Raw genomic sequence first — 26,009 nt, 5'->3', positions numbered from 1 at the left:
AGGCAGTCCATTTCCACTTTCCGTACTCTCTAAAAATGAAGCCAGCAAGCAGGAATTCAGGGACTTCTACTCCACCCCTCAATGCAGCAAAGCCTTTTTTAACCCCGAGTTGTAATTTGCACCAGCTCCCCCTTAGAAAGGAAGAGACTAAGGAAAACCAAGATATATGACCATTATAGACTTTTATTAATCATCTACAACACCTATTGGCTGTGGAAGAGGATGCATTCTTTAGTCACAAAATGGGTACCGATGATGAACGTTCAGAAAACCCAGCACAAAAGCCCTTCCCTCCCCCAAGCAAATTCGCGTCATGGCACACCTGTTCGGCAGGTAAACAGAGTAAGGAAACTATTTACAGAGCAGAGAAAAAGGAAATCAATTAAAAATTGCTTGAAAGAAGCAATTATTCATATATATATATATATAAAAATACAAGCTGGTGGCCAGGAAGTAAAGACTTTGAACTGCAAAGGGTCACCCCTCTTGGCTGAAAAGGACGAAAGTCAGCCCAAAGCAGGAGAAAGTGTCCATTGTCAATTGGGGGTGGGGGGAGCAAGAGAAAGAAATGGTCTGGCACCGGAAGCAATTTCCCTCAGCGCACAGCTGATGTCTCCAACCCATATAGGCACAGCAACTCTCAAATGCAACAGACCCCCTGACCCATCACAGGCAAGCACAAAATATCCCTTTTCCCCAATATGGCACCTCCTTGACCCATTCTCTCTCAGGGGAAAAAAAAAGTCCAATGAACCCTCACACAGTTCATACTCTCTTTGATACAAACGTCACGTGTAGAAATAAACAGCCACACACACAGGCTACCATTAATGCATGCGCATCCAAGAACACACTGGCATGCCAGCATTTCACACACTCATAATTCATGGCAGTTTTGAGTACAGATGTATCCATTTGGCCCCCTTTGGCTTCAAATGCCAGGGTGGGGGCCGCACAGCAGGCAGCGTTCAGTCTTCACCGCTCCCTTGAGGGAGATGGCCACGTCACAGAAGAGCCTGGGGCAGCTCTGCACCGGCATCCAAGGAGCACCACCACAGCTGAAGCGAGTTGTCACCATGGGCCTGAGGGCGACTGGACAGGCTGCCCCCTTCCTCCTCTTCCTCACTGTCCCACAGGTCAGGGAATCTGCGCTGGCCGGAGGCAGTGGCCAGCAGAGGCAGGCTGGGATGGAGGCTGAGTACAGAGGGCAGAAAGTCAGGCCAGAAGGGGAACGGGCTGGGTGCCTGTCCTCCACCAGCCCGCAAACTCTGGCCCCTCAACAGGCAGCTGGCCAGAGTTCATCGCTCTCCTCACTGTAAGCACTGCCACGTCCAGTGGCTGTGGGCAGCCCAGAGCTGGGGCTCACCTTTCCAGGTGCAAAAGCACAGTTTTGTCGGCTAAGAAAGTAGCATCTCCAGGGGCAGCGGGCATACCAGATGAGCCAGCCCCTGCCGGGCGGGGAGACTGGCCTACCTTTGAGACTCTTTATGTGCTTTTGCCCAGACTTCTTCTTGGGGGAGGGAGTGGCTCTGCCTTCTGATCAATGATCAGATCAACTCACACCCCACATGCCTCAGGGACTCGGGAGCCCAATGTACACCTCAAAACTAAGGGTCTGTCTGTCTGTCTATTTATTTATTCAAATTTATTAGTGCTTTTCTTCAGAAAAGTGAAGCCAAAGCAACATACAATAAAGAGACTAAATGGAAATGGACTGCCTTCAAGTCGATTCCGACTTATGGGCGACCCTATGAATAGGGTGTTCATGGTAAGCGGTATTCAGAGGTGGTTTCCCATTGCCTTCCTCTGAGGCTGAGAGGCAGTGACTGGCCCAAGGTCACCCAGGGAGCTTCATGGCTGTGTGGGGATTCGAACCCTGGTCTCTCAGGTCGTAGTCCAACACTCTAACCACTACACCACACTGGCTGTGAGAGACTGAAACCAATATAGAACTAACACAACTAAAAAAGTGAAAAAAACAGGATGGTGAAACAACCCACCCTCTAAAACGGGCTACGTCAAAAGCACTCCAAAAACTGAAAAGCCTAATCCCTTTAAGAGGAATGATTTTGTCTGGCGCCTAAAGATAGATAATGATGGCGCCAGGCATGCATCTCTGGGGAAAGCCTTCAACAAGTGGGGGGCCACCCCTGAGAAGGCCTGTTCTCATGTCACCACCCTCCGCACCTCCCTCAGAGGAGGCACACAACGGAGGGCCTCAGATGCTGACCGCAGGGTCCAGGGTAGTTCTTATAGGGAGAAGCGGTCCTTGCGGTCCTGGGATCCTGAGCTGTATAAGGCTTTCTAGGACAAAACCAGGGCTTTGAATTGAGCCAGGAAACTAACTGGTAGCCAGTGGACTTGTGCCAGAGTTGGTGTTATGTGGTCAGACCGTCTTGCCCCAGAGAGTGGCCTGGCTGCTGAATTCTGCACCGGCTGCAGCTTCCGAACTGTCTTCAAAGGCAACCCCACACATAACACATTGTAGTAATCTGAGTAAAGCCTCCGCCTCCCCTCCCAAACACTCCCACTCGATACGTGACGCTTCCCGGCCCTGTACCTACCTTATCCCGTTGACGCAGTCCGTCAAGGCCTGGAACTGCAGGAGGGGCTGCAAGAGGGGGCGAGCGGGGCCGCTGGTTGGGGGCTGGGATGTGTCCCAGACGCTGACTAATCCCTCCGTGTCGCCGCTCAGTAAGAGCCTCCCACTCCTGCGAAGGAAAGAGCCAGAGGCCAGGCTGCAAGATCGTCCCACGGGCAGCAAAGTTGGCGGCGCACACAAGGAGACCTCCAGAGGAGCCGCCTGATCCCAAGACAAAGCATTGCTCCATGTGGCTCAGTACTGTTTACAGTGACTCAATGGGGGCTCAGGGGGCGGGCAGGCGGGCGCCTTTCCCTGCCTATGTGAAGATGCCACCAGTACCCTCCCCACACAACAGGCAGACACTCAGCCCCTTCCCCACAAAGGCCACCGCTGCTTCTGACATCTCCCGTGAGCCCTGCAGGCCACGTTTGGAACCACGCAGATGCTCGGAAAAGGGATTCCCCCAAGACATGGCTGGCCCCTCCCTTCCTCGCAGAGGGTTCCCAAAAACGCCACTGAGCTCTTTGTACACGAGCTGCCTTGCGGGGGCCAGGACCAACGCCTTCCGCACGCTGTACAGGATGCTCTGTAAAACCAAGGGGTCCATCTGGCTCACTGCTGTTGACACTGGCTGGCAGCAGCCCTCCAGAGTTGCAGCAGGCAGGGGGATGTTCCCAACCCTACCTAGAGTTGCCTTTTGGGGATTAAACCTGGACCTTCTCACATGCAAAACAGCGGCTCCACCACTGAGTTACAGCCTTTCCCTGTAACACGTGTTTTAATGAAAAGCACAGCTGGCCTACTCTCTAGGAAAGGAGCAGATCTTAGAATCGTAGAGTTGGAAGGGGTCTATAAGGCCATCAAGCCCAACCCCCTGCTCAATGCAGGGATTCAAGTCAAAGCACTCCCAACAGATGGCTGCCAAGCTGCCTCTTGAAGGCCTCCCATGTCAGAGAGGCCACCACCTCCCTCGGTCATTGCAGCAATAGAGGGGGAAATAGAGTGGTCTCCATCTCTCTCTGTTTTAGCCCACTCCAATCACAGAGTCCTCGACTCATTCCCACCCACCCCATACCCTGTGCATCCTGGAACCCACTAGCTGTATTCCTACCCCAGGAACCAACAGATTCTGACTTGGAGCCACCTCGATGGCGCCTCCCGTGACATTTTGTCGGCAAGAAAAAGAAAAAGACATCGGAGGGCTGAGAGAATACTGGCACTCACGGATCCAAGTCAAAATAGAGCCTTTGGTTGGTGGCCACAGTCCGGCACATGGCGGAAAGGACCTCGCCCGGTTGTCGAAGGTCCCAGCAAAGAATCTCCGCGTCCTGGGAAAAGAGAAGGAACAACACCACACGCCCTGTCACATGTCAGTTCCCCAGACCGGCCTCCCCAAAACCTCATGTCCTCCAGGAGTTGTAGTCCACAATGCCTGGAGGACGCCTGCTTTCGGGGAGGCCGGCCCAGACCTAAAAGAGATGGGGAGGGGATCTGAAGTCTCCCCCACATTCCTAGCCCGCCTCAGAGAGAACGGAAGCCGCACTTGCGAGAACGGGAGGCAAATCAGGGGGACACGACCTTTGTACGGGCCACCCCCCCCAGCTCCCCTCCCACGGCGAGTCCTCACCTTGCGCCCACCGGTGAAGAGGTGGAAGCCATCAGGGGCGAACAGCGCATGGGTGATGCCCCCCTGGTGCCCATGCAGCACGGCTAGGGGTTCGCCTTCTGCCCGGGAGTAGAGGCCCACCGTCTTCGAGTACGAGGCGCAGGCGTAAAGGGGCTGCGTCGGGCTGAAGGCGATGCAGGAAATGATGCCGCTCTGGCCTTGCTTCTTCACTGGGAAAGGGGAGCAGTGGGGGGAGGGCGTAAGATTAAGGCGGAGAGGCTTCGCCTATTCGAGATCAGCTGTGGGACAAAGCGGGGCCTTTTCTGCAGTTGCCCCGAGGTTATGGAATGACCTTCCAAAGGAGACGCAGCAACACACATCCGCACACCCCGTTAGGCCTTGCAATGCTTTGGGAAACTTATTTGCCTTTTTTTAAAAATAAAAGTGGGGGGGGGGAGAAGATATGATTTGAGCTGAAGTTTTTAATGATATGACTAATTGCCAGGGCTGTGTCCATGGCTGCCGCTCTGCTCGTGCAACAGACTTCCCCCTCCTCTGCCCTGCACCTCCTGCATACCCTCAATATCTGTTCCAGAAGTTTGGGGGATCCTCCAAAGCAGATTTGGGGGGGGCATCTAGAGGGAAGAGAGGGAGGGGAGGTCCTGATAGAAAAGCAAAAGGCTGCTTGCCCAGCCTGGGCTACAACCTACTATCTGCTGACTGGTATGAAAATGTAGAAGACACAAATTATGTCTGAAGCTGCTCAATGGTTTGTAAGCTTCTCTGAATGGTTTGTAAGCTGCTTTGTTGAGCTCAGGTCCTGCTTTCGGGCTCCCCATTGGGGCATCTGGCTGGCCACTGTAAGAACAGGCCTCTGGACTACATGGCTCTTCTCATGTTCTGAATGTTTGGAAAGGCACTACCTAAGTTTAAAATAAAGGTTCCCACTCTTTTGGTCTTTTTGAACATTTGGAGACAGAAGCTGATGCGGAAGCCACTGCAGGCATGCCTGCCACTGACATTATTGCATAAATATCTATCATAATCTGCACATTAAAATATTCTAATTATGAGTACTCATTATGCTTGCATGCTTTTGATTCTGCTGCAGCCTACAGGAGGGGGGCAAGGGACAAGGGTGGAGAATGCCAAGTTCTCCTCCTTGGATGATTTCCTGGTAATTCAGGGACTGCACACGTTAGAGATGGCAGAAAAAATACTGGATGGTATTCATTGCTAGTCCTACTCAGAGTAGACCCATTGAAGTTAATGGACATGACCAGCATAAGTCTATTGAACAGACCCCAGTGTCCGATTCACATTTTAATGTAAACTATCCTAATTCACACTCCCTGAAACAATACAGTGATCCTTCAAAATTCACAGGTCCCTGAGTTTTGCAATGCCATTCTCCAACCAAAAGATGGGTACAAAAATCCATCTGTTGGGAGAAACAAGCATAAAAATTATGTATTAAATTTATCCTCCCAGAGGAGCCAGGGTGGCGAAAAGCAAAAGGTTAAAGCAATACAATTTTAAATCAAACAAGAACATAATTAAAACAATTACAAACCATTTCACAACATTTAGAACTCTGAACATTTTTTTAAAAGCAATTACCCTACCCTCACCGTTACTAAATTCACGGTTGCCAAATGGTGACGAATTGTCCCGAGGCAGTTTCTGTTTTTAAGAAGTTGCAAAACTGACATGGAAATGCAGACAACTGACTGGAAAAATGAGAGACTGAAACCGAGACAGCCCTTCACCCCTGACTAGGCCACGCTGCCCATTTTGCTCCTGGCCCAGTCCAGCTGCACAAACGGAGGGCTTGGTTGCAAATGGCCAGAGAGGGAAGCCGTACCTCACCCAGAAACGCCAAAATGCAATCAAGGCCAACTCACCAAAGGTGGGCCTGTTCTCACACATCCGGCCAGGGCGCGACGTGTCAAACACCCTCACAATCTTGTCAAAGCCACAGAAGAGCTGAGAGCCGTCTGGGGTGAAGCAGAGCGAGTGTGCAGCAGTCAGCTCATCCTGGAGGAAATCGGGAGGGCAGCAACTCAAAGAGAGATTGTGGGGAGGGGAAGGGGTAAAGTAAGCAGTCGAGGTAGTGTAGCTGGCAGTCCGGCTCTGCTCCCACTTTTGGAGGAAGAGGAACCACCACCTCGCGAAGCTGGGCACCCCGACGCAGGTACTCACCAGATGATTGTAGGGGCGGAAGGTGGCCCGCAGGTCTCCGCAGAAAGCATCCCAGATGTGGATGGGGTTGTCACGGCTGCTGCTGGCAACACTGCAGGGGGAGAGAAGCGGAAGGAAGGGCCAGTGAGTAGCGGCAGGGAACTGGTCAAGTCTAAGGAGGGCTGGCAAAAGAAGCAGGCAAAGGTTAGCAGGGCTCTCGCACACCTCCCCCACCCTCACATCTCTGCATGTACCAAGGCCCCGCTGCGCAAGCACTGAACACGTCGCCAGGCACAGAACGTGGCGGGAAAAAGTACCACATTTGTTTTAGCGAAAGCAAGCTTCTAGGCCTCAAAGCTGAGAAGGTAACCTTGTCAGCACATGAGCAATCTTAGATACAAGGGGCATCTGTGTCAGCAATTCCAGCCGCTGGGGAATCAGAATCCTATAAGGCTTTTAGCTGAATGCAATTAACTTTCCTTAATCACATCGCTTTGGCAGGCTGCGGAATTTCACTCCCATCAGTTTTTTGGGGTTTTTTTTAGTGCAAGAGTGCATGCAAACCTGACTTCAATCTCCATCACCCAGCAATATTCGCTCTGCCCCAATTTCAGGTTCTGGATTATGTAGCAAACACCGTGACCCAAAGCCAGCGGGGATTCTACCTTCCTGCTGGGTCTAGAACAGGAATGGAGAACCTCCAGCTCACAGGCCTAATTAAGCCCCCCCCCCATTTGTCCACAAGGCTGCTTTGGCCAAGCCACTCCTGCCTACCCTACACCCAACATCCTTCATGAAGTAAAGTATGGGGGAGGTAAAGCTGCAACTGGGTCTACGGGGGTTTGAAGGCATGGCCAATCAGCTGATCAGCACCACCAACAAAGCCTTGTGCACTGTGCCTTGCAACCACCCACAATCAGCTGACTGTCAGGGCTTGCTAGCCCCTGAGCTACACAAGCCTTGACGATCCACTATCAAGGCTCACATAGCTCCATGCGCATCAGCAAAAAGACACGTTTAGTGTCTTTTACACAAAGGCACATTTAGTTGCCCCACACCTGATGACATGGAGGCAGCCTCACACACCCGTCAAACTTGACCCGTGGGGTAGCGATCCAATTCCCCACCCTCGGTCTAGAGCCCTGTTGTTGCTGTTGTTTAATTTGGCAGCTGACAAACTTTCAGCAAATGACTTTTCTGGACTTCTCTCTTGAGGCCTTTCGAAGCTTAACCCCTCCTGCTGCTGCTGCTAAACTTTTTTCAGTCCCATAAAGTGACCACGGGGGAGGGGACGGAGAGAGGGAGACGGCAGGGGAAAGATGGATTTACAAACAAGTCTGTGGGTCAGAGGAATTCATCAGCGGGAACCAGCAGTAGTCGTAGACAGTGTCTCCTTCGGCCATGCGCAGGACGGGGGTCTGTGGAGGAAAAGCGAGAGAAGAGACCGCTGTGCCTGGGGTAGAGTGCTACTGACGTTGCCTTCACATGAATCATTCTGGAGAGCAGGCCTCCATTCATTTCCATCCACGCACTCTTGTACGTAATGAGGGTGGCAGTCAACTAATGTTTTACTCAGAGTAAACCCACTGAAATTGATGAATATTATGTTAGGACCACAATTTCAATTGGTCTACTCTGAGTAAAACTTTGGCTCCATACTATCCATTTAAAGCACTCTTATACTAAACGGTCATGGTTTCCCCCAAAGAATCCACAAGTGAGGAGTAGGCCCCTTTCCCCGCACAGAGCTACAATTTCCAGAGTGGTTTAACAAGCAATCCCTCTTCCCAGGGAACTCTGGGAACTGTAGCTCTGCCAGTGGTCTCCTAGCAACTCTCAGCACCCTTACACTACAATTCTCAGGATTCTTTGGGGGAAGCCTTGAGTGTTGAAAGTGGTATGATACTGCGGATGGGGCCTTAGCTGAATGCCATCCGGAAGTACATTCCCTACAACGGAAGATTTGCATCTGGTGAAGCCATGCAGGGCTATCCCAGAATCCCCCTCTGCTCTGCGCCCTAGGCAGGAAGCAGCTCTTTTCTCTATGGCTGACGGAAGCAGACTGGGAAGAGGAGACATGGAGAGAGGCCTGCGTGATAACACACAAGCAATTCAGAAGCTGCATCACAGACCCCTCTTTATAGAAAATGTAGTGACGACCATCAAGTTGAATGGCTTTAAAGGGGGGGGCTATACAAAACTATGGAAGATAGGGCTGACAATGGCTACTAGTCATAAGGGCCAGGATCAAAAGCTTCTGAATATCATTTGCTGGGAATCACAAGTGGGAAGAGTGCTGTTGTGGTCAGGTCCCACTTGTGGGCTTCCCAAAAAAGGCATCTGGTCAGCTGCTGTGAGAACAGGCCGCTGGACTACTAGATGCCTCCCCCCTTGGCCTGATCTTGCTCTTCTCCTCTTCAAGAAGTGCCCATACTTCTGCCTAACTCCCTTCTTGGGGTCCAGTAGAAACACAGGAAAAACAGGAAGCTGCTGTATACTGAGTCAGACAGTTGGGCCATCTAGCTCAGTATTGTCTACACTGACTGGCAGCAGCTCTCCAGGTTTCAGGCAAGGAGTCTTTCCCCGCCTTACCTGGAGATGCCATCAGGGGCTGAACCTGCATGCAAACCAGGGGCTCTACCTCTGAGACCTTCCCTATATTCACACACTATCCTCCTTCATAAGCCAACAGGTACAATCAAACCCCTTCTGAGTGCAGAAAATAGCCGCCCCCAACACCTGTGGTGACCACCTTCTTCCAGACACCTGTGGTTGGTGGCGGAGGAGACTAAAACAGTATAGATATTGCTGCTGTTAAAAGCTAAGCGACAGCAAAGATTTTAACGTAATCCATACATTTTTACAAAATCTAATGAAAACCGGGTGGAGGCTTTATTCCACATACTCCCACTTTAAGTGGGCAACAGTTCTACCAGCTCTGCAGTAGAGGAGTTAAATCAGTTTATATTCTGTGTTTCCAGGAATACCGCTGCTCCAAAGTGGCTGATAGCGTAACCCATCCTTGCCGAACCAGGAGAGCTGTGCTGGCTGGAGCTGATAGGAGTTGCAGTCCAAAACATCAGAGGGCACCAGGTTGGGGAAGGGACACATAACCAAGCCAGACTAAACGCCATTTGAAACAGCATCATAACCATACAAACTGTTTAAAGTGTATCACACATGTGGGACACATACAACTTAAAACGGTAGCACTAAGACAGTAGCATTAAAAACATCCCAACCCAGATCAACAAAGATAAACTCACAGAGCAAGGACCATTTAAAAAACTGCAGCATCCACATTCAAAAGCAGATCGGATTAAAAATGTACTTCAGGCCTGTTTAGAGGGGCAAATGAAACAACAGATTCTGCAACGGATTAAAGTACATTAAGGGTTTGCAAAATGGAAGTTAACGGTTTGCAGACTGATTTCAGCCTAAAATGCTATGGGGGGGGGGGAGCCTACAGCCCTCTAGATGTTGTTGGGACTACAATTCTTCATCAGCCCCCACCAGGATGCCCAATGGCATGGGATTGTGAGAACTGTGGAAGGATCTGACTCTTTTCCTCTCCCTGCAAACACGCACAGACAGAAAGGCAAGTGCACGCACAAGCATACACCCTCAGCGCTACGTACCATTTCAGCAATGGCCCCCCAGTCCTCCGCATAAAGTTCTGCAGGAAGGTTGTAAATACGCAGAGTGTTGTCAGCACTGTTGGTGAGCAGGCACGTCCCATCAGGAGCCCTGAAGAGACAGGCGCTCTGTGTTGGTGAGCAGGGCAGCAACTCACTCTCCCAGGCCTGTCTGGTACAATAGGCCACAAGAGAAGGAGGAGCGAAGGAGGGGCCTACACAACTGTTTTGCAGACTGGGCAAGCCCAGCTGTTGGCAAGAGGAACAAGGAACCCACAACCTCCCAAGGATAGTTGTTATGCAGCTCTCATCTTTTTCCGCTCTCCCCAATCCAAACAAAGCACCCACTGCCCCTATCCAGGAGTTTCCAAATCTTGTTTTATTGGCCTGGCTCTTCTTTTCAAGGCTTCCCCCCTTTATTCTGCTCTGCCTACACCTATCCTGGGGTCTATCTTCCATTTCCTTTTCTGTGTTTGGCTGAGGCCTCCTCTCTCTTGTCATGACAAGCCTCTTCCTTTAAGTCCCTCTCTCAAGACCTCCTTCCTTCTCAGAGATTTGCCTAAGGCTCACCTTAGGGAATGACTGTCACTTTTGCTCATCCAAAAGGTTCCAGGTTCAATCCCCAACGGCATCTTCAGGTAGAGCTGAGAGAGGCTCCTGACTAAAACCCTGCAGAGCCGCTGCCGGCCACTGGAGGCAACACTGAGCTAGACAGACCAATGGTCTGACCCAGCATAAGGTAAGCCCCCTATGTCATCACCTCCCCTGGTACCCCAACTCAACCCTACTGTCATTCTCTGCATGCCAAGCATCTTCACTGCTCCTAAGGTGGATTCATAAATCCCTTGGATAGCAGCTGCACCTCTTCTGCCTCATGTGGTGCAATGGTAAGGGTGTCAGACTAAGATATGGGGGACCAGGGTTCAAATTCTCACTCAGCCAATGAAGCTGACTGAGCGACCTTGGGCCAGTCACTGCCTCTCAGCCTAATCTACCTCACAGGGTTGTTGTGAGGTTAAATGACAAGGGAACAGCAATGTATGCCACCTTTTAGTTATTAAATTTGTATCTCACCCTCCCTTCCTCCTTGGAGGGAACATTAGAACATAAGAAGAGCCTGCTGGATCAGGCCAGTGGCCCATCTAGTCCAGCATCCTGTTCTCACAGTGGCCAACCAGGTGCCTGGGGGAAGCCCACAAGCAGGACCCAAGTGCAAGAACACTCTCCCCTCCTGAGGCTTCCGGCAACTGGCTTTCAGAAGCATGCTGCCTCTGACTAGGGTGGCAGAGCACAGCCATCATGGCTAGTAGCCATTGATAGCCCTGTCCTCCATGAATTTGTCTAATCTTCCTTTAAAGCCATCCAAGCTGGTGGCCATTACTGCGTCTTGTGGGAGCATATTCCACAGTTTAACTATGCGCTGAAGGGAAGGAGGGATATAAACGCAATAATGAATGAAGTCTAGGTGAGGGATAGGAGACTTTGTCAGAACTGGTAGCAGGATTCTCGGGCTCCAGGGTCGGCCACCTCTGACCCCTATGGCCACATCCTTGCTGCTCTCACTACAGGAAGTACCAGATCCACAGATTTGCTACAGCCGGGTGGGTGGATGTTTTTCCCTCTCCCAAGTACAGGCAACCTGAGGAAAGCCAATGAAATGGCTTCCCGCCCACTCACCATTTGCAGCCCTTCAGGAAATTCTCCGATACATGACTATACTCCACCCAAGAGCCTGTTAGAAGCTTTGGGGGCTGCGAGAAATCATAGGTCGGAAAGCTAGGAGAGAAGGGACACGAGAGCCATCACTGACATTTTCATGCTAAGCATAAACACACAGGCACCCCCACCCTAAGCTGGGTGACATCCTGTTCCACTCCCAGGCTCCAGCCTGAAAGCAAGGGTAAACACTCAGTCAGAAATGCTACAAGTGACGTACGAGCTACCCTTGCTCAGAAACACTGGGGCTCCATACCCTTTGCCACCCTTAGGAAGGGAACTCTGGGATCCTGGCTCCCAGTTCTTCCAGAACCAGGCAAAGAGCCCAACACAGCTGCACCCAACAGACTGCAAGACAACATCCACACTCACTAGTATTCCCCTCCTTCTGTCAAGGTTTCCCCTCCATCATTTGCTTCTTCCAGCCTTTCTTCCTCAAGATGCTGCACCGTATCCTCTAACTGAGGTCCTTCTCCTAGGGGTTCCGGTCCAGGAAGTGTCTCAAGAACAGCCTCTTCATTTTCTGGACCTCCATTTAACCTTGGCACCTTTGCAGCAGGTCCAGAAATGCCCTCTGCTTCCACTTTGCTGTCGGCTGGCTGCTCCAGTTCCAGTACAACCTGACCGTCAAGTGACCGCTCAGCATCCATCACGCAAGCCCCAAAAGATCGCCTAGAGCCCAGCTTCTAAGAGGCACAACTGCTACTAAGGAGGAGGACGGTGTTTATGCAAGCTTTCATTCTGTTTCCAGCCAGACCTCCAAATGCAGCTGGAATGGACAAAAGTGTCAGGTCCTTCATTCATCCCAGCGTAGGGAGGTGTGGGGTGCCAAGAGGGTGTGAGATTTCTGCATGAAAAGAAAAAGCAAACAAAGCAAAATGTGACCAAAGTGAACCCAGTTATTCTGGCTATCATCAGGGCTGAAGGTATTCTCCACAGCTACAGAATTCAGTACCTTGACAATCTCAGCTTTTTTAAAACTAACAAAACAAAATTAAGTTGCTAGCCCCTATGATAGGTTAGTGTTCTCTACAAGTGCTTTACAGGGCATTTTTACCCATCCCATGACTAAGGGAAACACAAGCACATCTGTTGATGGACGAATCTGGGAGCAGGGAGCTTTTTTTGGGGGGGGGACCAGCAGTTGAGGCAAATTTGTTATCGGGCCAAATTTGAGGTGCTAAGCCCTCAACAGCTTGTGACCAGTAAGGATTGCCTTACACCATCTCTGCCCACTCAACCACTTTGATCTGCAGAGCTGGCACTTCTACAAGTACCACATAATGTCCATTCCACCCTGGTGAGAAATCACTTTTTTAGTGTGGCATCACCTATGTCGTAAAACTCCCAGCCTACTAACATCAAGCAGGCGCCTTTCTCTTATTGTTTTCAACACCTGCCAAAAACTTTTCAGTTCATGCAACTTTTCCCAGGTCTTTTGGGTAAACAGGTTTACTGTGCAAGATTTCCCAATGAACTTTAATTGCACAACCTGAATTTGTCAGTACATTATTGAATCCCACCTAAAAATATTGACAGTCTGGAAGCATCCCAAGTTTAAAGAGGTATAACTGAAATAATCACACATACTTCCTCTCTCTGTTGTTGCTTCCTGTGCCAAGATTTAGAATGTAAGCTGCTTGGGGCAGGGACCTGTCTCCTTGTACTCTGCTATTCATCAGGCTCACCAATGATGCTGTTAACAACAAGAACAGCAGCAACAGCACCCTTGCCTTAGATTTTCAGGCAACAACAACAGTACCCTGGCTTTTGATTTTCAGGCATCTCCTGAAGACCTTTTTATGCATCCCAGAGATGGGTGACTTTTGGCTCTTCAGATGCTGATGAACTGCAGCTCCCATCAGCTTCAGCAAGCATAGCCTATGTCCAAGGATGATGGGAGCTGTAGTTCAGCAACATCTGGAGGGCCAAAAGTTCCCCTCTCCTGATGCATATATATCTATGCAACTGTTTCTAAGTTCTTTGGTCAGCCAGTCGTTTTAATCATTTTGTACTGACTTTATGGTGGGGCTGTTTTTTTGTTTTTGAATATGCTGCTGTATACCACCATGTTGTATTGGGTGATTTAGTGGTATACAAATTCTTATTGTTTTTTAAATAGACAACAGTAAACAACAACACCTATTTGCATGCAGGGGTGGGTGTGCAAGCACAAGCACAAAGCAGCCCCCCCTCCCCACACTCCCACTTGGTCCTCTAGAGAACGGAGGGAGGCTGCGACCCGGGGATTCCCATTACCTCCCAGCCGCGGGGGCTGCAGCTGCCTTGCCCGCCTGTCTCAAACAGCAACTCATGGGCAACCTATGGGGGCAGCCATGACACCCGCTGGCTCCACCCCTTTCCGCCCCACGCACATCTCGCGAGAGTTGGAGGCGCCGGCAACTTTCCCGAAACTCCCTGGCTCCGCCCATAGAGATAAGAAAAAGGATAAAGCAACCCCTTCCCTCGGTGTTTAGATAGGGGCCTTCCGGGTTGCCAATGGAGAAATTCACCATTATAGCGTACCTGTGATTGGGCAGTACTAGCGTGTCCTCTTCTACGTCCCTAACAAAAAGTAGCAGGGAAGGGTGCCAGGTCTTCGTTCACGGGCAGAATTTAATGAGTGACACCCTTCCTCCTTTTTAAACATTAAAAAAAATGACTCTGCCAAGGCCAGTGCAAAAATCAGGACTGTGGCTAGGAACGGATTGTTTACAACAGCCCTGCAATGTAGCCCATTTTTTTAGAGATGGGGCTGAGTCAAGTTTGGATTTGCAGGCAAAACCCCACAGGACACGTATTAGAAAGAGCAGCAACATTTGTATTTGCTGTTACCTCTTTTGTTGTTTTTTTTGGGGGGACTGGGCTGCCCAGTCACAGTAATGCTAAAATCCTGGGGTTCTCCACAGGCCTGTTACCGCTCAAGAAAGGAGGGGGGGTGGCATTAAAAGTGTGACTCAGAAGTCTATCTCTATTGTGTTTTATTTTATTTTATCTTTATTTATTTATTTTGTCTTGTAAGTTTCATGGGGCTCCCTGCTTGCAGCCAGCTTGCAAGGGTAAGTCAATGGAGCTGGTGGTTCCTACATGCAACTGATCCCTGAATTTTGAGCTGGGCAACAAATCTAGACCACAGATGGAGGTGACCCTGAAAATATGTGAGGTTGCCAACCTGTCACCCCAGCAGGGTGCCTGTGCCTGGAGACAGTGGTTGAATAGACAGAAGAGGAGCCGTTTTGCAGTGGCCCTTATGGCACCAGCTTCATGTCATATGTAGCTTCCCCTGCAGCACAACTGTCTGGCATGGACCTTGTAAACGGCCATGCAAAAGCCAGAGGTTTCCACATGCGCATAATCTCCTCCCCCACCATCCAGACAAGCAAGAAATGCTGTCTCAGGTGAATAATATTCTAGCCAGGCAAAAGCACTCAAGGAGGGTGTGGAGTGAAGGCTGCCACCTAGGGAGAGCCCCTAGGGCCAGACAGCGAGGCCTGGAGAACCGCATTCGGCCCCTGGGGCCTGAGGTTGCTCACCTTGGTTGCAAAGGAACTGGATCCTGCCAGGAGCAAGTAAGGTTCGCACCCCACAGACAAGCAGCCACTGGACACTGCTGCCGGACATGGGGTCACAGAATCACAGAATAGTAGAGTTGGAAGGGGCCTCTGAGGCCATCAAGTCCAACCCCCTGCGCAGTGCAGGGATCCAATTCAAAGCATTCCTGACAGATGGCTGTCCAGCTGCCTCTTGAAGGCCTCCAGTGTTGGAGAGCCCACTACCTCTCTACGTAATTGGTTCCATTGTCGTATGGCTCTAACAGGAAGTTTTTCCTGATGTCCAGTCGAAATCTGGCTTCCTGCAACTTGAGCCCATTATTCCGTGTCCTGCATTCTGGGATGATCGAGAAGAGATCCCGGCCCTCCTCTGTGTGGCAACCTTTCATGTACTTGAAGAGTGCTATCATATCTCCCCTCAGTCTTCTCTTCTCCAGGCTAAACATGCCCAGTTCTTTCAGTCTCTCCTCACAGGGCTTTGTTTCCAGTCCCCTGATCCTCCTCGTTGCCCTCCTCTGAACCAGTTTGTCGGCATCCTTCTTGAAGTGCAGAGACCAGAACTGGACGCAGTACTCAAGATGAGGCCTAACCAGTGCTGAATAAAAGGGAACTAGTACTTCACACGATTGGGAAACTATACTTCTGTTAATGCAGCCTAATATAGCATTTGCCTTTTTTGCAGCCACATCGCACTGTTGGCTCATATTCAGCTTGTGCTCCCTCCTGGCATGCACAGAGGGGGCCTGATTTGTGCGGGTGGAGGCCTCTTCTGCTCATCAAATCCAGGCTGTGATCCCACAAGGAGCATTAGAACATCAGAAGAGCCTGGCTGCTGGATCAAGCCAAAGCGGCCCATCTAGTCTAGTTCTCACAGTGGCCAGCCAGAGGCCCCCATGGAAAACTCACAAGCAGGGCCTGAATGCTGCCCATGGCACTCTCCCCTCCTATGGGTTTCCAGCATGAGGGCTGGCTGGGGGTAAATTCCATCTCTGCCAGTAGAGCCACATGGGTTGCTCTCCTTGACTGCTTTCGCCAGGCTGGAACATGAGCTTGAACAGCGACAGTGCCTCTTGCTTGCCTCGACAGAGGGTGGAGAAATGTGTGTGTCGAGAAATCTCCTCCTTTGGCGTGGTTGCAAAGTTACCAATGTAAATGATTTTATGCCTTCTATGTTAAATTTTACCCTTGCAGTCCCCTTTAGTACCACTCCTATATATATATGTAAATATATTGTATTTTATGTATTTTAATTGCATTTTATGTATTTTACTTTATTTTAATTTCTTTTAATGTTTTTGTGATTTTATTGTTTACAATTTTATTATGTACGTGTTTGATTTTATTTTTGTAAGCCACCCTGAGTGCCCTATTACAGGGCAGAAGGGCGGGATAGAAATATTTTAAATAAATAATAATAAATAAATAAACTTGCCATCACAAAAGGGAACATGCCATCCATTCCTCTGCTCACTTTTCCATCTGGCATCGCCCACCACTGCTATGCAGCCCCAGGAAGGTTACCCGCGATGGAATGTGGCCCTTGGGCTGAAAAGGGCTTTCCATCCCTTACTGTGAGCGGCTGCTTGGGCTGCTTTCCCATAATCCAGCCCTGCGTGGGAGAAGACTGCCTCAAGACAGGGGCCATGTGCCAAAAGAAGTTAATTTGCACCAAGGGGTTCAACCCTGTCACCTGTGTCTGCCAGGTTTTGCAGAGTATTCTCTGAAAAACCGCACGATTCCTTAAGAGAAGAGCTGCGTCAGCAACTGGGATGGGTGAGTGGCCCACTCCAGCCGGTGAGGTGGGATGGGGGGAGAGAGCCCTCCCACTGTCCAGTGCAGCGAAGCAGAAAACATTCCTTAAATGGATCAATGTCCAGGACAGGAAAGCAGAGAGCAGGGATCTCAGAGCCATCATGAGCTACATCATCCGCCCCTGGGTCACGAGAGACCTTAAGGACATCATGCATCTTATTAGGGTAAGAAATTGGGGTCAGGGGTGGAGAGAGCACCCAGAAAGCAGGAGACATGGAAAGAGAGAATACTGAAAGGCAGGCCTGGAGCCTGCCCCTTTTATCATTGGATAGACAGTCTTTTATTTAGGGCCCCTCCAGATGCGTGTTTGATTGCCGGCAGATACTTCTTGACACAATCATAGTGCATTAGGGGTGGATTTATTCTGCTTTAGTTTGTTCTGTGATGCTACCACAGTGTTGCTGTCTGGAGGGGTTATAGCGCAAAAAAAAGTGGAACACACACACCCCTGAACATTTGTGGTATAAAAAATTAGGGGATTTTGGCAGGAAGTTATTGATTGATTATATACATTGATTAGAAATGAAGCTGTATGACCATCCCAATAGCGTAATGAGCACAAGTCATCAGGAATGTGAAATAAAATGATGTTGGGGGACAGCTATATTTATTTGTTATTACATTTCTATCCCACCTTTCCTCTAAGGAGCTCAGTGTAGCATACGTGCTTCTCCCCTACTCCGTCTTATCCTCACAACAACCCTGTGAGGGAGTCTAGGCTGAGAGATAGTGACTGGCTCAAGGTCATCCACGGAGGAATCTGAACTCTGGTCTCCCAGGTCCCAATCCAATATTCTCACCATTTCACTCTCACCACACTGAGATGGGTAAAGGATATTTCTCAGGGACTCCCCCCCCAAGTTCCATGGACAATATTATTTCCCCCAACACTGTGAAGTAGTCATCTGCAAATCACTTCTTCATAAGGAAAGTGCCTTTCAACCAGTGGTGGCTGGTAGCTTCAGGTCAGTGGGGCAGTGGAATCCGCTCCAGGGTTTAAACTGAATTTTCAAGGAGCTATCCAAGGTGAGGAAAGCCCCATCACCCCACTGACATGAAGCTATCAGCCACCCCAACTTTCAGCCGTCAGACATCTGTGTTGTAAAAATCCTGTCTGAACTGTGCTGCTTTTAGGGGTGATCACTTAAGAGTCCTGTCCACCCCCCAACTTTTTAAGAGGGGTTGGCTATTATTATTATTATTATTATTATTATTATTACTACAATCATGTTGGGTTGCTTCTACTTGAAATCTGAGCTCCGTGAGAACTCAGATTGATATGACGGGGAAACGCAACACTTCATTTTCTTTCAGGAATCTGCTGCTTTCCACAAAGCTTTGGACCAGGTGACAACCACCCCAGAAAGTAAGAAATGGATTATGACACCACTGTTTCATATCAAACAGATCGCTCTGTAATCTCAGTAACCTCTAAGAAATGAAGGTCAAAAGCCAGAAAACACCTGCCACCCGGCTCTCTGTCCTCTTGAGGGGATGCCATCATTTTCCTTGACAGGAGCTTTTGGTGCTTTCAGACTCTTGCCGCCATTTTGGGCTGGGATTCAGTCACATACTGGCAAATGCAGGTTGCCTGATTATAGTTGACTAGAAGTTCTTGTGCAACAAACCCTCTTCCCCCGGAAAGATCGGACTCTTCGTGATTAGGAGCGAGGTCGGAAAATGCGCTGGAAAGTGTGGGATGAAATTTCCTTGATGCGATTGCCTAACTTCCCTGCAAACAAATCAGGATGAATGCTTAATCGACAGGTCTTCTGGAAGCGACCTCTGCCTCTCTGGCAGCTTTGAAACAAGTAGAAAGTCAGCAGGTGAAGGTTATCCTGGACTTCAAGTTATTATGCAGTTGCAAAAATTAGTTGCCCCTATTGGGGAGGGGGGGAAATGGAACCCAATTTTATTCCAGGAGAATCTAGGAGTGCTGGTTCCCTGCCTAGCTGAACCAACCTACTTTCCCCCTCCCTTAAGAGTCCTAACTGAAGGTCTCCCCACATACACACTTGAACACTCTGCCTGGGTTTGAAAGTGAGATTTCCACAGAAGAGAGATTTAGGGTCTGCCACCAGAGGATCACTGGCCAGTGACCTGTGGGCCAGCACCAATCATTTGCTGTTGGCTCCTGTTCTCATAAGGAAACTTGGTAGAGGGAGGCTTTGGTCTGATCTGGCAAAGAAAGTGCTTTGGATGTTTTTAGCAAGAGGGCAGGCTAGGGGTCACTTAGCACGGATCAGTTGCGCCTTGACCTTCGGGACACTACTTTTGCTGTGAAAATATAGAACATATTAGAGAAGGCCTGGGAAAAAACCAGCAAAACATTTCCCCCATTTTCCCCAACTTTTCAGAAAAAAACAGAAAAACTGGGGGAGGGATGGGTTTCCCTCCAAATTTTTGTTCCCCCCCCCAAGTCCTTCACATTTCTAATATTTATGGAGCACAGGGAGTCTAGTAAAAAAAAAAAGTAGACCCACAAGTCAGAGCATCAATGGAATATCAGAACTGGAAGGGTGCCCTGACGTTTTATGGCCCTCTGAGGAATCAGCTGCTCCAAAGTAACAGGTTGACTTGAAAAGATATGATTTCCCAGTGCCTGTTCCTCCAGTCTGATGCCCTCCATCTTTTTGGGGCTACGATTCCCATCAGCCTCAGCCAGCACAGCTCCAGTGCAAACGAGCTAGAGGGCACCAGATTGGTGATGGCTGCCCTAGTAGTTTCCATATAGTATTTAAATAAATCTTTAAACCATCTCTTTGTAGTTCTAAGAGACGATGGGTTTGGAAAAGAGGCTACCTTTGGATGCCTGGTAGCGGAGGTGCCCCCAGAACGAACGAGCAAAAATGGTAAGCACAAGAGAGAGGGACTGTTGTGTTTGAACACGCCAACCATTTGGATTGCAGGGAAGAGGGAGGAGTGTTACCTAGTGGGTGGTGGATTCATGATGGGGAAGGCTGTACTCAGGTAAATGGCAGAAACCCTCAGAGGGTGTTTACACGGTCACGTAGCATTTGAAACGCAAGTGGCTCATTTTCCCTAGAGCGCTTTTGTATATAGCACTTTGAAACTGTGCACACCTTCCCAAAGGTTTGTTCAAGTGGCTGCTGCTATCCATGCTGTCTGTACGCACTGTTGGACTGGTTTACCGACTAGACTGGGGCGCATTGGTCTTCTGTACACCCTTTCCCTCCTGCCTTCCAAGTGCTGCTGGCACGGGACCATGCAGTCCAAACAACTTTTTATTTGATTTTATTTTGTTTGGGTCTTTCGAAACACAGGATATCTGGAAAGAGAGGGGCTGGAAACTGGTGTATTGATAGACTGATATACAGTTTGTTCCCTGCTTTTCTTATCTCTCAAGCAATATGCTTGGACATATTATAATTGTGGCGGCAGCTGCTTCTGAGCTGTTCCTGAATCCTTTCCCAGAGCCAATGCCAGCAGGCAGCCAGGTTGGGCCCTGGCCAAGGGCCCCTGCGGCCCTGAGGGGCCCCTCCATAAGGTGGGAAGGTAGAGCTCCTGCTCTATAATCTGTGGCAGAGTTGGCGCATGGATTGCCGAGTGGGAGCTCCCAGGAAACCCCTCCTACAGGAGGCAGGGTCTTAAATAAGCCCACCTGCCTCACTTAACAGTTTTGTTAGTTCATCAGTGAGAAAACCGTGTGCTGCGTACATGTGCCTGCCATCACCCAAGATGGCAGCAGGGGCGTCCCTGAAGGGTTGATGCCCCCCCCACCATATTGGTTGTTGGCAGGCGTGCATGTGTGGGATGTGTGCACTGCCACGGGAGATAGGGGGTAGGCAGGCCTATATATCGGGAGGCAAACGGCATTGTGGGCTCAAGTAGACCAGTGCCTAAGGGCTCAGTCAAGGCTGGCGCCAAGCCTGTCTTTCCCTCCCCCCAAATATCAAAAAGGTCGAGGATTCCTTGTGTTTTCCCTGATGATCCTTCCCTTCCCATTTACTGATACGCCACTGTCATCCATTGCAAAAGCAGCAACCTTCAGCTTTACTGGAAAAGGAAGGGGAAAGATAAGGGCGGGCATGGAAATGAGGGGGGAGTGGCACAGGCCTGCAACGTCAGAAGGCCCGGCCCAAGAGGAGGTCACCCGAGGAAGCATGCTCTGTGTGGTGTGTTGCACATTTGGGCAGCAAGCCCTTGAGTAGGGCGTTGCAGCAAAAAGTGCTTTACATCAATGAATAGTTTGGATGGCTGTGGTTCAGTGATAGAGCCTCTGCTTTGCAGGCTGAAGGTTCCAGGTTCAATCGCTGCTGTCTTCAGCTAGGGCTCAGAGAGCTCCCTACCTGAAACCCTGCAAAGCTGCTGCCTGTCAGTGTAGACAATACTGGGCTGGACGGACTAATGGTCTGATTGATGATGTCGTGTGTACAGCACCCCAAAAATGCACCTGCATCTTGCACTAAATGCACATTACACAGTGTGCATATACATCCATAGTGTAGCATACATTAAAAGCACATAACTCTTGCCAAATAAGTGATATACTGCAAAAGGGAAAAGTAACAACAAACTCACAAGGTCGCTGGCCAGTCTGTGCCTTCCCTAAACGTCATGTGTATCCTACGGAAGGAAATGTTTGTGGGTACATTGACTTCTAGGTTCCCCCTCATGCCCCACATGACATGGGAAGGGCCCAGAGATTGCTTATTCCATCTGTCCATCTGGGACCTTCCTTCCATTCCCCTAATTCTTGCTGTGCCAGCGTTTCTGAGGTGTTCTCCCAGTACAGTGGGGCTTCAGGTGAATCCTATAGCCACTCCCACCCCCTGCAAACAGACTGGAAGATCTCCAGTATAAGCTTACCAACCCGTGTGTCTAGCTGGGAAAACAATTATGCATTGCCAGCCAATTTTACTTTATTTGTGTGATACACTGCTTTGTATTAAGCAAATTTACTAATCGCAAAACTGGAGCTGACACTGGTGCCAGATTTGGACTTGGTTGAGAGGGTGGGGATTACAACCCAACCCATTCCCTTTCAATCTGATGGTGGTGGCATCATCATCATCATCATTATTATTGACACCGATAACAACACCAATAATCATCATAATAAATTAAATATGTATCTTGCCCTTGCTGCTGAAAGAACCTAGGGTGGCAAACAACACAATTTAACAATAAAAAAGATTTCTAAAAGAATGAAAAACATAAAAACAGTTGCAAATGAAAACATTCTTCCGTCCAGTGATATCTGGGTTGCCAGGAACAGTCTCCTTCAGCGATCAAACCTCTGGGTAAAGAGGAATGTTTTAAAATTCCTTCCTTTCTCCCTCTTGCTCTCCAGGTCACACAATTGTTGGGTACCAATTCCATTACCTGTCTTACTGCACATGGGACGGCCCAATCCTCTTTGGAGAAGATCTCTACGTAGTACCAGAATTCAGAGGTACAAAGGAGGTTGGGTGCCTCTCAGCATGTGCAGAGTTCATCTCTTTCTCTCTCTCTCTCCTCACACAGAGACTGGTAAATAATCATAGGTAAACAGGGATTAGTGGATACTGAATAATTGAGAGCAAATACAAGGGAAGGAACATAACCTTTGGGCCCATCTGATGAGCAGTCCAGATGGATCCAACTGGCCCCTGTTGGAGTGGGGTTTTTTATGTTCTGCTAAGGTGAACAGAACCTCAGTCCCGGAGACCAAATGCAGCCCTCCAGACCTCTGTATTTATTTATTTATTTATTATACTTGTATACCGCCCCATAGCCAAAGCTCTATGGGCGGTTTACAGTAACCATCTGACCCTCAGGACCGTCCCCAGTCCACATTCGCCACCGGTCATTCTTCGCACCCTCCTTTAATGTCTTTGCCTGGCTGGACTGTGTCCTTGAACATCAAGAGTGCCTCTTGCTTTCCTGGATGGAGAGAGGGAAGGCGTAGAAACCTCTACCTTTTGGGGGGCTGGGATGTAGCCTACTGTATAAAGGTAGAAGGCAGTTCAATTATTCTGCCCTCTTTTCCCCTGGCCCCACCTATTTCTGGCATGTGGCCCCTGGAAGGTTGCCCACAAGGAAATGCGGACCTCAAACGGAAAAAGGTTTCCAACCCCTGCTTTAAAAAAAAAATCCTCAGCCATTATATGACAGTATTGATTTGGCCACTTCAACCAGCTGCATCTTTTTGACCTGTGACATGCCAAAGCCTAGTGAGTCCAAACTGTCACTATCTAAAAATCAATTATGATTAATTTGTCCTTTCCCCCCCTTTTCCTTTTCCAAAACAGGCAAAGGCATTGGCACGAGTTTAATGAATAAAGTGGCAAAGGTGAGACTGGAAGGGGGTCTTGGGGTGAAAGAGCCTGGCCAGCCACTCACAGGGCCGTGCAGGGTCCCTGGCTGAACCAGGCCAGAGTGGGGTTTGACCCTGATCTCTCCCCTTAGATTGCGCTGGAGAAAGGCTGCTCCCAGTTCCGCTTCATCTCTGCCCAGTGGAACCAGCCAGCTATGGATTTCTTCACCAGGTTGGGAGCTGTGAACGTCACCACCCAGGACCACTGGCACCTGTGCCACATCGACGGGGAACATGTTCGAAAGTTGGCAGAGCAGTCAAGAAAATAGGAGCCAAGATGTCGTGGAGAACCTCCTTGGCCTGGGGAATCCAGGAATCCTGTCTTTTACTGACCCTGGCTGCAAGCCCCTGTGCCCCATAGCCCATCCCTGCAAAGCTTGAGGTCCCACATGAGAGACCAGACTGTTGCCCTCCAAATATTTTGGGCCACAACTCACATTGGAGCATGGCTGTGCTGACAGGGGCTGATCAGAGTTGTGCTATAAAGCATTCAGAGGGCACCAGAAGGCTGTACTAGGCCCTGGACCCCATTTCAAGAACCCCAGAGTCCTGCTTCCTTAGCCTTTCTCCCCCAATCCTGCCTTTTAAATTGAATGCTGCACTCTCTTGGAGAACCCAAATGTGTGTCCTGGTACCTAATCCCCCTCACCCCGTCCAAGCAAGGAATTCACAAGTCCTGGATCTGACCCCTGACCCCCTCCTCAATAATTCTGTAATTCCCCCACATGTGGCTTTCGAAATTGTCTTGTCCCCCTCTGACCTTTCTAGTACAACTTTGATGCACTGGTGTTGTTTTTTTTGGGGGGGGGGGGAGATCTCCCTTCTCCTTCTAGGATAGCCCAAAATAAATGTTGCCCAATTCGTCTTTTCCAGAAACTTTGTGACTTTTATATTGATTTGTCTCTTTCTCCCAGTACACAGTTCTAACATAGCTGGAAGGCCTTTGCAGGGCAGATTTGCTCACTGTAGAGCTCAGCAGGGAGGGGAAGTTAGGGGCACCAGCTGGCACTGCATATATGGGATGAACGAAAGCGTACAGTAAGACTGGTAATATCTTTGTGGAAATCTTTTTTATTAATTAAACACACACACAGCTGAAGAGGAAACAAGAGAGGTGAACTAGCCAGCCTAGTCAGTCCCAATTTTGTAGGCCTGAGTCTGGATTCACCAGGATCAAAACTGGAATTGCTACGGAATCACTACAGGCCCAGCAGCACCTGTAAGGATGCTGGAAGAATATCACAATGGGCCTTGTGCTGCCTACCCTGGCTGGCAGCAGCTCTCCAGGGTCTCAGGCGGGAGCCTTTTCCAGCCCTACCTGGAAACACCAGGGATTGAACCTGGGACCTTCTGCATGCAAATCAGGTTCTCTGCCACTAAAGTAAGTCTTTGTATGAAAAAAATCTGATTTGTTTAGAAGCGCACAGCCTCTGAGAGTGCAAGCCGTGGAACACAAGGCTTTCCACATGCAACTGAGCTCTGAGCTCGTGCCAGGTAGGGGGTGCTGCTACCCAAGGGCTGGTTTGTGAGGCTGCCAGCCTGAGCCCCACCTGAGTTGCAAAATTAACAGTGGAGTACTTTGCAGGGCTGTCGTAAGCCTCTCTCTTAGCCACAGCCTTTCCATCCTCAACCTGCAATATTGGGTTAATGATCTGTTAATTGACACTGGCCGGGTAGTTTAATTTAAAAAAACAAAACTTTTAAAGCAAGTTATATTTTCCACACAACGTAAGTCTGGGAGTTATAAAAAATATGAACTCCTGTTTTTACTTTTGTTTTTGGGTGTATCCAAACACAGGTGTATTAAAAATCCTTGTTTTCTATGGGAAAGCAGTGGGTTGGACTCGATGGCCTTATAGGCCCCTTCCAACTCTACTGTCCTTTCACAAGGGAGAAAGCAACACAGGGTCGAAAGGAACTAGGAACCCCCGTCTGTCTATAGCAATTTTACTCTAAACTTTTCCTAACTCTATTGTTCTTGTCACGCGGCTTGTACGTATCGACACTCCGCTTATCTCCGCTCCAGCCTCGCGAGAGCATGACATCAGAACCCACCAAACGACTCATCACGCGATATTAGAGCATCACGTCCCGCGGGATCCTGTTTGAGATGCCTCCTTTGGTGGCTCGTTTTCAAGATTCACGCTCAGCCTAGTATTGTGTCTCCAACAGCGGTCGGCCATTGTGGCCTGTTTTTCTACTGCCTTTTTTGGTACTTTGTTTTTAAATGTTTGTTTTGTTTATGATGCTTTACTTTAAATTTTGCTTTGTAACATTATCTGGATTATCAATGATATATATGAATTATGTCCATAAGGAGAGCTAGATGAATTTAGGCAGCCTCTGTTGTTCTGAAAAAAAGGGGGCTGTGCTCTTTGACTGACCAGTCCTGAGCCTGCCCTTCTTTCTGGGGTCAACAGGACCAACCGCCCACTGGCTAGTATGTGCAGGCTGGGTGGTCTTTACTGTAGCTAATAACCATCCATAACCTTGAGGCTTCCTTGAAGCAATCTCCGCTGATAGCCGTCACTGCATCTTAGAACAATGAATTCATTGAGTCAATCATGCCTTACATTGCCTGAACAATATTTCCTTTGTTTGTCTT

The 26,009-nt window shown here is 49.3% G+C and overlaps 2 protein-coding genes across 2 annotated transcripts; one reads left to right on the top strand and one right to left on the bottom strand.

Annotated features, from left to right (window-relative positions):
- Window positions 1–175: 175 nt before the first annotated feature.
- Window positions 176–14,091, bottom strand: WRAP53 (WD repeat containing antisense to TP53). Its single transcript, XM_061590231.1, has 11 exons — window positions 13,982–14,091; window positions 12,095–12,569; window positions 11,684–11,782; window positions 10,010–10,118; window positions 7,701–7,789; window positions 6,393–6,483; window positions 6,095–6,227; window positions 4,212–4,420; window positions 3,809–3,912; window positions 2,565–2,711; window positions 176–1,194 (listed from the first exon to the last, which is right to left on the bottom strand). Exons 2-11 carry the CDS (start codon window positions 12,370–12,372, stop codon window positions 1,005–1,007), a joined length of 1,449 nt encoding a protein of 482 aa, XP_061446215.1. The 5' UTR covers window positions 12,373–12,569; window positions 13,982–14,091; the 3' UTR covers window positions 176–1,004.
- A 3,089-nt stretch (window positions 14,092–17,180) lies between these two features.
- On the top strand, window positions 17,181–24,256 carry LOC133365936 (thialysine N-epsilon-acetyltransferase-like). The gene is made up of 6 exons (XM_061588417.1): window positions 17,181–17,249; window positions 18,400–18,451; window positions 19,854–19,937; window positions 22,400–22,501; window positions 23,340–23,380; window positions 23,497–24,256. The coding sequence occupies exons 1-6, from the start codon at window positions 17,187–17,189 to the stop codon at window positions 23,671–23,673; spliced, it is 519 nt and encodes a 172-aa protein (XP_061444401.1). The 5' UTR covers window positions 17,181–17,186; the 3' UTR covers window positions 23,674–24,256.
- Window positions 24,257–26,009: the final 1,753 nt, after the last annotated feature.

The sequence above is a fragment of the Rhineura floridana genome, chromosome 11 (assembly GCF_030035675.1).
Source record: "Rhineura floridana isolate rRhiFlo1 chromosome 11, rRhiFlo1.hap2, whole genome shotgun sequence".
Lineage (NCBI taxonomy): Eukaryota > Metazoa > Chordata > Lepidosauria > Squamata > Rhineuridae > Rhineura > Rhineura floridana.
The sequence above is the reverse complement of the archived record's forward strand: the minus strand, read 5'-3'. Positions and strand labels throughout refer to the sequence as shown.

Coding starts and splice junctions, on each gene's coding strand:
- WRAP53 (XM_061590231.1), bottom strand. CDS start 12,372: ATGGATGCTGAGCGGTCACTTGACGGTCAGGTTGTACTGGAACTGGAG. Junction 7,790..10,009: donor GGGGGGCCATTGCTGAAATG/GTACGTAGCGCT, acceptor TTTCCTCCACAG/ACCCCCGTCCTGCGCATGGC. Junction 6,484..7,700: donor TCTGACCCACAGACTTGTTT/GTAAATCCATCT, acceptor CTCCCCCTGCAG/TGTTGCCAGCAGCAGCCGTG.
- LOC133365936 (XM_061588417.1), top strand. CDS start 17,187: ATGAGCTACATCATCCGCCCCTGGGTCACGAGAGACCTTAAGGACATC. Junction 17,250..18,399: donor ACATCATGCATCTTATTAGG/GTAAGAAATTGG, acceptor ATTTTCTTTCAG/GAATCTGCTGCTTTCCACAA. Junction 22,502..23,339: donor CGTAGTACCAGAATTCAGAG/GTACAAAGGAGG, acceptor TTTCCAAAACAG/GCAAAGGCATTGGCACGAGT.